General features: G+C 44.5%; 1 protein-coding gene across 1 annotated transcript in view; it reads right to left on the reverse strand.

The window, feature by feature from the left end:
* LOC134438102 (zinc finger translocation-associated protein-like) overlaps positions 1–6,253 on the reverse strand; it is a 13,259-nt gene extending 7,006 nt beyond the window's left edge. Inside the window, exons 1-4 of the mRNA XM_063187684.1 lie at positions 5,799–6,253; positions 4,319–5,104; positions 2,270–2,496; positions 786–966 (exon numbers count right to left, since the gene is read on the reverse strand). Of these exons, the coding sequence (XP_063043754.1) occupies positions 786–966; positions 2,270–2,496; positions 4,319–5,104; positions 5,799–5,928 (1,324 nt within the window). The 5' untranslated portion in view covers positions 5,929–6,253. The remainder of the gene's footprint in view (positions 1–785; positions 967–2,269; positions 2,497–4,318; positions 5,105–5,798) is intronic.
* Positions 6,254–13,768: the final 7,515 nt, after the last annotated feature.

Consider the following 13,768-nt stretch of genomic DNA (forward strand, 5'->3'; position numbering starts at 1 on the left):
TTTCCATAGCGAGTAACCACAGCTGATGATGCGACGCACTCGGCAATCTCCTTTGTGGACTTTTGTGTCAAATAGTTGGCATGATCGTAATTGTAGATATTGTCAAGGTAGTAGCATAGCCTCTATAAATCCTCTCTGGTAGTAGCTTCACAAAACACATTCTGCAGACCTTTCAAGAATACATGAAGGGCTTTGGACACTTCGGTTTATGTGTGGATACCCTCAACATATTACGAGGTAAGAGTGACGTTGTTTTGAGCTGTGCAAGACGTTAAAATGTTGTGTTTTTGAAATGTGTGTAACCGCCGAGAAACGATGCCCGCAATCTTTCATATTGCATAGCTGATATGGCTAACGAGGCTAACGTGATATGATCAAACTTTCTCAAAACACATCCTTTTGCCTTGATTTTGCTCTAGAGTGACTGTATTTCATCCCAAACATGCAAAAATGAGGCAAACTTGTTCCAACTCCGGATAAATCCTTTAAGTTTACATTGTGTTCAGATGTACTGTATGTACAATATTTTTTGTGGCACTTCGGTTAGAAGTGAAGTTACTGTTTTACAGTTTGGATTGGGTAACACTCACTCACACACACACACACACACACACACACACACACACACACTACTGATCTTATGTCTGTACCTATCCCTGCAGGATAGACACACACACACACACACACACACACACACACACACACACACACACACACACACACACACACACACACACACACACACACCACTACTGACCGTGTGTCTGTGCCTACACACTACTGACCGTGTGTCTGTGCCCATCCCTGCAGGATGCAGTGCTTCTCCTCGGAGCTGAAGACCAGTGAGTTGGGGTGCAGGTCCAGCACGTGGCTCTTGATGTGGTCCAGGTGGAGCGAGGGCAGCGTGCCGCCGCACACCATGCACACCAGACGACTGGCCTCGGCCTGGTACTCCATCAGGAACTCCTGCCAGCAGAGAAAGGGTTAAACTGCCATTATAATAATAATAATAATAATCATTATTATTAGTCATACGACTCTCTTTTGAGTTCCCAGACACCATGCACACCAGACGACTGGCCTCAGCCTGGTACTCCATCAGGAACTCCTGCCAGCAGAGAAAGGGTTAAATAGCCATTATTATTATTATTATAAATATTAGACATACAATTTGAGTTGTCGCACATCATGCACACCATCTGCCAGGCTGTCATAGCAAGGCACCCAACTCCACAATGTACCAGCGACTGTAACCAATGCCATTTATTTAAAATAACTGTAAGTTGCTTTGGATAAACACTTATATTAAGCTAAGTGCCTGGTACTCCATCAGGAACTCCTGCCAGAAGAGAAACGGTTAAATAATCAATATAATCACCTTTATCATTAGTCAATTTGTGAAACTTCTGCCAAATGAGAAAGGGTTAAATAATTATAACCATCATTATTATTAGTCATATCAATGACTCTCATTTGAGATGCCGTACACCATGCACACCAGACACCTGCCAGCAGAGACAGGGTTAAATAGTCACTATAATAATCCAATAATATGACTAATAATGTCATTGCAATCAGCAGAGAAAGGTTTAAATATAGAACCTCAGCCAGGTACTCCAACAGAAACCCTCACCAACAAGGAGAGAGTCAAATAATTAAACATTATAATAACTACTATTATTAGTCATAAATTTCAGTTCCCACACATGCACATCAGACGACTCGCCTCAGCCTGGTGCTACATCAAAAACTCTTGCCAGCAGAGAAAGGGTTAAAGAAACATTATAATGATTACTATTGTTAGTCAAAAATCTAATTAGTCATGTTACTCTCATTTGAGCTGCCACAAACCATGCACACCAGACAACATTCCTCAACCTGACACGCCATCAGAAACTCCTGCCAGCAAGAAGAGGGTTATCATGGGTAATAGTGTCATTATCTGGAGAATGTCACTATCTGGAATGTCATACGTGTGATAATGATAGTGTCATTACAGTGTCGTGATGGACGTGTCATAACCATTATGTCAATGCCATAAACATTTTATGATTGTTGTCATTAGGTGACATTTGGTTATGGTAAAAACAGCCCAACTTTCAATGTCAACTTTTCATCATCATAAAACGTTAATGACATTGACAATATGTTTATGTTCTCATCCATGACTGTGTCATGACACTGTTTTGACACTCTTATGACGCTGTCATGTCATGCATACTGCGCCGGCACCAAGTAAAGCGTCACGGAATGCTCTTCCAGTACATACCTGTCGGAACCAGGCGTGCAGGGAGTCGTTCAGGTAGCGCTCCAGTGTCTCCGCGGAGGGCATCTGCATCTCATCCTGCATGGGGTTGGGGGGCAGAGGAAGAGGAGAGGATGGGAGGTGATGGCTCACCATCATCATACCCCCACTACCACCCCCAATGCCACCTCCACCATAGCTGTTGTTGGCTGAGGACGGTGATCGCTTCGGGGTGACCACTGTAATTTTACCTAGAACGAAAAGAGGAAAAGAGGAAAACTGGCTAAGTATCAGATTCCGAGGGGTCAGTAGCTGATATCAGAGAGGAAACTTCGAACCATTCACGCCCCTTTCAAATGACTGAATATTGAAGATGGCCTCTGTTATAAATTTGGTGTTACCGGAATGGCAATGACCAAATCGCTTTATACTGTATTACTAAAGTCATTTCTCATGGCTATTGCAGCGTTCCAGTCGTGGAAAAGTGTGCATCATGAGGCTACGGTATGAGTTTATTTCATAGGATATCTTAGTATTAATTGGAAACCAGAGAACCCCATAATGCAAGCCGTACCAAAAGAGGCACACTGTAATAGTCATTGAAAGGTTAATTACCATAGTACTACACTGCTATGACATAAAACAGGGCCTTTAGTAATGCACTACAACTCGGTCATTGCCATTGTGGTGAAAACAAATTTATAACATTGTGTTTTAATGGGTTAAGCCTTGCCATATCTGCGGGCTGTCATAAACTCGATACTGAACAGCCATTAGATCTTTAATCTTTACAGATAAAGATCTAATAGCTGTTCAGGATGAAGATGACTTTGGTAAAAAGCATGTAATGTAATGACCCCTTTTATAACTTGGTGAGACCAGAATGGCAATGACCAAGTTGTAATTAATTACGAAAGGCTCTGAGTAATGCCATAGTAGTGTAGAACTGTGGTCATTTCGGTATTACGGTACGATTATATATGATATGAAATACACGTTATAGTATAAAAAATGAAAATGAATATATATCAAAATATAAAATGAAAACTTTGGTGCAAAACTTCTGCTTTTTGTTTTTGTTTTGCTTATTTCTTTAGTATTGCATTATGACTAACGTTTTGACGGCATATGTCTGCATCAGATATTTAGTTTTTATCGTATGCCTTGTCCTGCTCTGGTTGCAAACCCAGAAACGTGCAATACCTGTGTTTCCATGTGTTGTCATTAAATACATCTATTCTTTGAAAGGTTATCCATTTAGAGGCTTACTGGAAATGTAGCGACAGGTTAGACTGTGTTCAAGGCCCCCGAACTGTCAGAGGCCCCTCATAGGCAACAATGGCCAACATTGTTGTAAAGGCGGGGCAAAATTCTTTCGAGGGGCCCAAAATACACACACACACACACACACACGCACACGCTCACACGTGCACACACACACAACAGTGAGCATGTTAAAATCCCTAAAGGATCACACCTCAGCCCAGTAGGTGGCGGTAATACGCTCTGTTTGAAAACCGCCAAATACCCCCACTGAAGAAGAAGAACACGCACACACACACACACACACACACACACACCTTCCGCATTTCCCACCTACTTTTGCTCTTTGTCTCGCTCACAAGCACACACACACACACACACACACACACACACACACACACACACACACACACACACACACGCATGTGCACACAGCCCAACCTTAATTTTTTGGGGGCCCTTGTGGGGCCCCTCCTATCTTTGTGGGGCCCTTGTGCGGCCCCTCCTATCTTTGTGGGGCCCTTCCATTCATATTAAGCCTAACAATAGCTAAAGAATGCTAACTGTGCCCAAACCAAAACAATCCCGACCCTAACCCTAACCTGTCAGTGAGGATTTTTTTTACACTTTTACTTTTACCAGTAAAACCAAAACTGCCCCTGCAAAAGGGGTCAATGTGGGGTTCAGGATTTGGGCCCCACATAGAGCGAGGGCCCCAGCATGTGGGTGTGCTCCAATAGCAGTGGCCTCATGAACGCAGATTGGTATTGACACACACACAAACACACACACACACACACACACACACACCAGTTGACCGGCGTCCACCATCCAGCTGCCTCGGAGACGTCACTTCTCTCATTCCATCTTCCATGATACCACCACCTCCTCCACCACCTCCACCACCATTGTCTTCTTCATGATCCACGAAACCACCAACACCATCTCCTGCAACACCTCCACCTCCACCACTCTCTCCTCCATCTCCATCTCCATCTCCATCTCCGGCTCCACTCCCCAGCCCAAAGGGCCTCTGCCCAAGGGCCTCCATCCCTAGATGGCTCTCCCAGCCCTGCCGGATGAGCTCCTTGTCGGCAGGGCTCCAGAGCAGCGAGTCCGGGTGTTTCTGGCGTATGTGGCGCTTGATGGTGCTCAGCTTGAGCGTGGCCAGCGAGCTGCCGCACACCATGCAGATCATGCCGTGGCGGCGCGGGTCAAAGTCCATCAGGTACTCGCTGCGCCAGTACTCGTGGTAGTAGCGCCGGTGGTCGCGGCCTGGAATGCGGCTCAGGCCGGGGCGCGAGGCCCGCGCCGGCGGTGTCGTCGGCGAACTTCCGACCTGCGACGGGGATGGGGAGGGAGGTGGAGACGTGGTGGTGTTGGTGAGGATGTTGTTGAGGATGGTGGTGGTTTTGCGTGGAGAGGGGCCGGGGATGGGGGACAGGAGGAAGGGGGCGTCCGGGTCTTCGCTGATGCTCCAGTAGGACGTGGTGTGCGTGGGGGAGCCGGAGGGGACCCCTGTGTCCTCCTCCTCCTCCCCCTCCCCCTCCTCCTCATCATCTTCCTGACCGTGGCCATTGGTGATGCCGTCGTCGCCTGGCAACAGAATGGGTCAATGGGCAGGAAACGCGTTGTTAGTTTTTTTTTGTGCAAACGATTAGTAAATGGGAGCAACTACAAGTAAACATGACCACCACTACACACAGCCGCTCTTAAAAATCACTTCTTTAATGATTGGTCTTTATATTACTTTTGCACATTAACCAATAGTGCAGTAGCCTAAATATTTGTGGGAGAGGGTATTAACGGCGATTAAGGTCATGTTATCATCGCGAGGGTTCCCCCCAAATTCCACCGCGTCCCGGGGGTCCTTTTACGCGACGGGGATTATACTTCTATGAAGACACTGTTACTTTACAGTAGGTTGGTATTACATAATTGAAAACTACATGTAAAACATAGTAACGATATGTGGCGACAATGTGTGTGAATTTTCACACATAGGCTGGTTGGAGTTTTTCATTTCCGCAAAGCACCACCACGAACCCTCAACGCGGGGGGCGGCGACTCCATTTGATGCACTGCTGCTTTCCGCTGGGTGGCGACTGCGCATCACAGTACGCTACCAGCATGGTATTATGCCTTTGTTTATAGTGGAGCCCATGGAACGAGGGGCCATGCTGCCCAACTGTATTGTCCGTCACACGGATTAAAAAAAACGAGAGAGGTCGGTGACCGGGCAAAAGGGTAAAAAAAAGAAAAATCCATATTTTAACGGCTGAATGTTTACCTCCAAAAGCAACTCCAAAGTCCGTCGGCTCGTCTATCGTCTCCTCCTCGCCGCTTATTATTAATGAGAGACAATCTGCCTGCTCAGCGCACGGTTGGATCTCGGGCTCCCTCGGTTCCTGTTTTTCCATACCTATGTAACGTCGTTGTGTAGAAAGAGGCTCCCACGTCGTCTCTGTAGCCGTGCCACGGACGGAGGTGTTTTTAGAGTCATTCGGCACGGCGAGCTTTCAGTGAGCTATCTGAAACACGCACGCACCCATTCCTCCCGTAGCCCAAGTGCAGTGTTTGTGCGGTGGTGCCCCTCACTCACAGTGCGCGAGTCAACTTAACTTTTTATGCATCGATAACACACTGTGTCGCTCCTATTAATCCACGTGAAGAAGAATCGCCAAACGCGGCCTGTCAGATTTTTTAGTCGCTCGGTTCTGTAACGTAACGGCCTCCTGGACGTATTTTGAGCCTCAGCTTGTCTTCAGGGTGGGGAGCCTAGCTAGGGGCCCCTGGGGCTCCTTGAGGGGCTCCTGGGTAAATTTAAAGAGACAGTAGCGGCTTTCACGCAGCGACACACGTTAGTATCCGGGGGCCAGGAGATTTCGGCTTTGGCTGGCTGTCTGTTAAGGTCCTCGACCAATCTCCCAGAGGATTATGATTTGTCCCGCACTCCTACAGCGCCAAATCGGCTAATTGCTGCAGTCAAACTGCACGCCCACATTCTGCTCATTGCTGCTAACCTCTGTTAGGGTTTTTTTTGTAGGCCTAGATGTTGAAAATATTTGTTGTTGTTTGAGAAAACATGTAGCTCTATAAAACTGTTAATCACATTACCACATCCTTAATAAATATGTAGGACCTGCCTGCCTTCATAATAATAGGCCTCATAATAATAATAATAATAATAATAATAATGATAATAATAATAATAATAATAATAATAGGCTAATTATAATTCACATAGGCATATTTCCCTTGCTAACATGCATGCATCGCACAGAACTTGGGTCTGTGGTTCATTTTGACATTGATATAGCCGTATTTGCCCTTCATGCTCAAAACAAGCTATTATGAATGCGAAACTGCATTGGTTATGGAAGGATAAATGGTTTGTTGGTCACATTTTTTGCTGTCATAAAGACATGATGGCCCTGAGCTGGTGTTGTAAAACCTCCAGGAGAGGCCTGGAGATCATGCAGTGCTAAATCAACACTTAACTTTGGTCCAATACTATCCATGAGTGCTAAACATGACCACCTAAGTGTTGTATTGTGCAATGATTTAGAGAAAGCGGTGAAGGGAAAGCTCACCTGGGAAACTCCTCCCTTTGTCATTGTGACACAGCACTCCACAGCACACGCTGCACACGTTGAAATTGCATTTATGTCTCAAGGGGGCGGCCCTCAATGGCACAAGAGGCTAATGCGGCGGCATGGTACCATGCTCAGTGTACCTCAGTCATGGAGGAGGATGGGGGAGAGCACTGGTTACTCCCACCATCCTTGCGGGTTGGGAGTCGAACTGGCAACCTTTGGGATCTGATGCCCTCACCGCTGACCCATGATTGCCCACTATAAATAATACAGTGTCAAATCAACACTTAAAGCAGGCGTCACCAACGTGGTGCCCGCGGGCGCCAGGTAGCCCTCCAGGGGCTTCTGATGTGCCCACCAAGAATGTTAGTAAACAGTGACCACTACAAGATTTTAGTCACAGTCAATGTTTTTCTTAATTTATATGAGATTGTTTTCTTATAACCTATTAGCAAAATATTATTCAATCATAATGTGATTTGGGAATGATGTCAAGACATCAGTAGAGGATTTTGAACAGACAAGTAGACGTTGGGTAGCCCTCAGTAGCCCTCGGGTAGCCCTTGGTAGTCCTCGAGTAGCCCTCAGAACCAGAAAGGTTGGGGACCCCTGACTTAAATAATTTGGTCCAACACTGTTCATGAGTGCTAAATTTGACTACCTAAGTGTTGTAATGTGCAACTATTAGGGGTTTTAAGGGTTTTTTTGTCCTCATGGTGAATTTGGTACACTTCTCAAAGGCAGACAAAATTACATTACAAAATGTATGTCTGAAATGGTTGGAAGCATACATGGCCATTTGCACAGTACAATGTAGTGTTAATTCAACACTAAGAGAGTCAATTTAACATTTTCTATAGTGTACTTGCTCCCAGAGTACTCTCTGAGAGATTAATTAACACTGCACGTTTTTTTTACAATGTGACAGCTGACTGCATGACCAACACGTCACGACCTCTTGGATGTGACCACAAAAATGTGTCGTCATTTCCTCTGATTTCATTTCAAAGAATAATCACACACTACCAACTACACAAACAACACTACACAACAAGGACCGCTCCTCACAAGCTTCTTCAGAGGTCTCTCCAGGCATAAACTGTAGTCTGGAAGTTATGAAGTGAGTCTGTCTTCTGTGAAAAACAGATAATTTAGTTTGAAAGTTGAAGAGCCCACAAGACTCAACATTGTATCATGGGGCAGTTGTAAAGTAATTTCGTTTTGACAAAACAGGGGGGAAGAATCTGGCATGACTGCCTGGTATTCAGAGTCAGATTAGTCATTGTAGACACAGTGTGGTAGTCACTATGATTCACAGAGACCGCAACACAAACACTTTCTTCGAAGATGTTAATCTAATCCTCTCCATTCAGCACTCTGGTCAAACCAAGTCACTATCAAGCACTACACCCATAGGTACATACAAATATGGCTATACAAATCTTATAGAACACATTAAATGTGCCACCTTTTATAAGATGTGCAGGGGAGCCAAAGGGTCACTTGTCCCGGGCCCAGAATTGTGTCCTCATTGCATTGTATGTATCGGGTATGGGGGCTCGTTCAGATTACTTTCTCCCAAGCCTAGCCAAAGATGTCAGCAGCCTTGAGTATGTGCCATATAGGAATGTTTTTCCTATGGGCAAGTGTAATGGATGCCAACTAGCAGAGTTTGGTGTAAAACGTTAGTAAACCTCCCTCCTAGAGCCTCATACAGTATCGGTAGCACTGAGCTGTACTGGACGTTTAAAGGGGTATGCCACTATTTTGGGGCTTAATACAGTTAAAATCATTGGCCAGGGTTTATAAAGGTGGTAAAGTGTCTTATTTTTCATGTTAAGCGTTGTCTTGCTTTAAGACAAGTTAAAAGAGGGAATATGTCGCTATAAGCTAGTGAAAGTCAATGGATCCGTGTAGCATGCTACAATGCTACACGGATCCATTGACTTTCATTAGCTTAGCGACATGCTCCCTCTTTTAACTTGTCTTAAAGCAAAACAACGGCTTACATGAAAAATAAGACACTTTACCTCCTTTATAAACCCTGGACAACGATTTTAACTGTATTAAGCCCCAAAATAGTGGCATACCCCTTTAACTTAATGGTATCGTGCTGTGGCTCCCATACCCGAGTTGGAGCGTTGACTGGTAGGTGGCGGATTGAAGCCCCGAGTGGCGAACTAGGACGGGATCACCTCAGTTGCACAAGGTCCCACAAAAGACTTTGAATAATGCAGGTGAATGGGATGGCTCCACTACTGTACCCTGTAAACTTCACACGTATGTTAATTCAAGACTTACAGAGTGGAGCCAACTACTGTACAAGTGTGTTACATTTCACTCCCTGTGTGTGTCAAAGTAACACTGTCCAATTTACTGATTGTGGGTTCATTAGATGGCACCAATGGTAACTTCATTCACATTACATACTGTCAGGTATAAACGAAATGGTGGTCAGATATACTGTATTTAGATATGTACTGTATATGAGTGGCAGGGCCCCTGTTAGCCATAGGCAGACAAGGCAGGGTCTACGGCACCAAATGTCTTGGAGGCACCAGTAAGTCCCACGGAATTAGATTGTCAACCAAAATAACATTAAGCTATACAGTAAATTGACAATAGGCCTAATTATTAATGAGCACTCACCGTTAGGATCAACTGTGCTCGACCAGTACAACGCTAGTTTTAAATATGTCAATTTCTAAATGCACTAATGGACTAGGGTATCAAATTGACTACAACCGGTCCTGATGAGTGGGGGTTGTGTTGGAGCTGGAGCGGTTGTTCATAGGGCTTGCCTAAAATTTGCCACTATGCTTCTGGGGAGCCCTGTTGGCACGAGATTGGGGTTGGAACCTTGAACCTTCCAGTCTCAAGACTGACTCCCCCAAAAGATCATCATCTGAACTAGTGTTTCTCAGCAGGGGCTCTGTAGCCCCCCAGGGGACATGTTGGAGTCATAGGGGGATGTTGAGAAGGATACAGTTGAGAGGGGGCGGTGCTTAGTTATTATTGGGGGGGGCGGGGGGGNGGCGTTAGGGCCTCCACACAGTGCGCAGCACTGCTCTACCAAGTTCCATTCCACTGTTTTCAATACAACCATGCACACCGGCGCGGATGTCTGTGGATGTCTGCGGATGTCGGCTGGTGATTAAGGGAGGGCTCTACTTTTGTCGGAGCCGCCCATTGATTATCCATACTCTGCTGTGATGGAATTGGCCACTCATTATTTGTAGCACATCTGCACCAGTGTGCAGGGGTAACCGAAATTGTCACAACCGAAAGCAGTGGAAAGCAGTGGTCCGCAGTGCTGTCGGAACCGGTGTGTGGAGGCCCTTAGTCTATTTTATTTTTTAATACTAAGGGGGGCATTGGCAGGCTTATGATATGTTCAAGGGGGCTGTGAGGGACCAAGCGGCAGGCACGAGAGACACAGTGGTTTGAAAGTCAGGATAAAGATTTATTTTCCTCAATAATGATAAAGCGTCAGGATAACAGAAAACAGGCCCAAAAGAGGTCAAATAAACAGAACAGAAAATAAACTAATGTGCTCGACTAACAGAAAAGAACTGACCAAACAAATGACAAACTGGGGGAACGTTATATACTTGGCTGATCAGACCAAATGGACACACAGGGGAGACAAGACTAATTACTATTTACAACAAACAGAAGACATGGACAAAAGGTCAATTCAAAGTAAAGACAAAGGTAAGAAAATCCTATTTGTAAAGTCAAAATAAATGTAAACAATATGAATAAATAACTGACTTAACTGAACTGAATTATTTCAATCTAATTGGACTTCCCATCCCCCCCATGATGTTTCAGAGAGATGGACTCTTCTTACATACTAAGGTGAAGCTTTGCCAGGAAGAAGCCCTATGCCAGGAAGTTGTTCCCCAGGAAGCTTGAGCTGCAGTGACTTCACACAAGATGTTTTCTCCCACCATGGTAAACTTACAGTAAATAACTCAGAAACAGAAATTGTAAGTAATCACAGCAAGAAATCATAATGCCAAATTGTAACGTAAAATCCTAAACAGTAAATAAATAGAATGTTTGAAAATGTGTTGCGTTTTAATTGTGTGTGTGATATGCAGCCAGCCAGGGGGGGAAAAAAATTAGAACCCATCTATTCACTTTCATATTTGTTTGTATTTGTTTTATATATACTGTTTACACTCTGCTCCATCTAAAGTTTTCACCAGGGAACTATGTGACTATAGGAGGATTCATAGTCAAGGTTGCCTTTGATAAGCAGCATAGGGGAGTCATTCTCCCTCTGACCTGTGTGACCTCAGTGATTTTCCTTTCCTGTGTCTCCTCATTAAAAACTGCCATAGTGGAAGAGAGAGACAGAGTACTGAAGGCACCCAAAGAGCGACTTCTCTAGCACCTCAATCTCTCTCTCCTATAGCGAAAGCCAATTGTACCCTGATCTGCTTGTTGTGGTCTCATTGTGTACGGTCTAATTAATAAGTTGTCTTAATATGTGGGAATGTGGGAGAATGTGTATGTGTGTGTATTTGAACGCATTGTTTACAGTGTATAGTTGTGATATTGTGCTATATAGTAACTATATAGCACAATATCACAACTATACACACTGTACACATAGTACATACATATTGATTGATTTGATTGTTTGTTAATTGGACAAACACATTTAGAGTCTGATGTGTTGAACTAATTGTTCTATGGTGACTGACGGCTGATCCAAAGGTGCACGCACTGTAAAGAAATGTCCTGTAACTTACAATCAGAAAGTATTTTATTTAGAATTCATGCTGTATTTATCATGTAGGCCTACCACCACCATCTATTTTTAAGTGTTCATTATGACTTGGATCTTCTTTGTGACTGCCATTTTCAAGGATAAGTCGTAGGCATCTTTGGCTGCAAAATGTACTGTAGTTTGGATTATTAGTTTTATTACTTTGTGAATATTCATGAAAAGATCCAATTTCAGAATGGCCAGCATACATTTTGAAAACAAATGACTCAAATTGCACACTAGGAAATCAGGGTACTGCTCAGGTGTACAATTACCTTGTGTTTTCATTACACTACATGTAGCTGACCCTTTTATCCATAGCGACTTAGTTATTTACAGGGTATTCATTAATAATAAATAATAAACTATTGTTTTTACATAGGGCCTACATTATACTATTTCCAGAATTCTCTAAAATAGCTCAACATATTGGAAACAGCCCATTTTTTCAACAGACATAAATCACAATGTTGACTTATGATGCCCTTCCACTAAGAAATTTAAACATTCACCTTTTGTTTGTTTGTTGTTTTCTTTTGGTACAGTACGCTGTCCATAGGCCATACCATACAGTTAAAGACAACCCCAATCCAAATGCTTGTGTTGTGTACGTACAGAAATTTGGAACACCTCTGTTCCGTCACATGTTTGCTCATGTGCAGAGTGAGCGGACTCCATAGGGTAGGGTGGTAGGGGGCCCCCCCAGAGTATCCCGTCCACAGCCGGGGGCACCACGGAGGGGGGAGGCAGGGTCAGAGTGGTTCAGGGGGCCCCCAGGGCTATGGGGCCTCTCACAGTGGTGGAATACTTGCACAGGAGGGCCTCGAGGCAGAACACTGATAGGGCCCCCCCATACAGCCTGCCAAGGTCATAATAGGGCCCCCCACTATCAATGCAGCCCAGGGGCAAGTGCCCCGCTCGCCCCACCTACTGTATAGTGACGCCCCTGGGCTCACATAAAGCAGAGGACTAGGATAAGGCTGGGGTGGGTAGGTGGGGTGAGGTGAAGTGAGGAGCCCACCCCCAAAAAATATTTTCTCCCAGGGGGCCCTACAATTCGCACAAATGCCGCCCCTTTGCACAATATGACACCCGATCACATGTACAGTCAGTTTGTGTGTCATTTATGCCGTTGGAAAAAGCAGTACACATCTGCACTTATGGGGTTTTGAATAGATATCTGTAATCAGGGTGTGGTTTGTAGGGGGGGATGAGGGGGATTGCCCCCCCTCCTGGCTTTGATATCTCCATTTTTAACAAGGAGGTTATATTTTTGGTCGAGTTGGTTTGTCTGTTTGTTTGTTTGTCTGTCTGTCTGTCAGCAGGATAATTTAAAAAGTTATGAACGGATTTTGATTACATTTTGTGGGTTGAATTCTTGGAAATGACAAAAGGGACAAGTGATTAAACATTGGTGGTGATCCGGATCACGGTACGGATCCAGGATTTTTTAAAAAGATTCTTCACTATTGCGGGATAGGGCAAATTTTGACATTCCTGTTACCAACTCCACAAAAACAAGGCAGAAAGACTTGAAAAAAAGAATAGGGTGTAACATGTTCTATCAAACAGCTTCCTTGGCAGAGGTCTGCACTCTCTGAATGCATTTCTAGTTCTATATGATTTTAATCTTGGTTTAATTTAACTCCATTAATAATGCATACAATCTTAGAAGTAGCCTATCCCCATTCTGTTTTTTTGTGACAAATCACAACCTGGATTTCAACTCCATCTCCAGTCATGATAAGTCCTTAGGTTTGAGGACGCACCACATAGGCCCTACATAAGGCAGGAGACAAGTGAGACAATGGGCTGAGCTGAGCATGGCGCAAAGGCCACACAGGCAAGTTCTAACAAGTCCACTGTGAGTGCCGCAGCCGTTCC

The sequence above is a fragment of the Engraulis encrasicolus genome, chromosome 21 (assembly GCF_034702125.1).
Source record: "Engraulis encrasicolus isolate BLACKSEA-1 chromosome 21, IST_EnEncr_1.0, whole genome shotgun sequence".
NCBI lineage: Eukaryota > Metazoa > Chordata > Actinopteri > Clupeiformes > Engraulidae > Engraulis > Engraulis encrasicolus.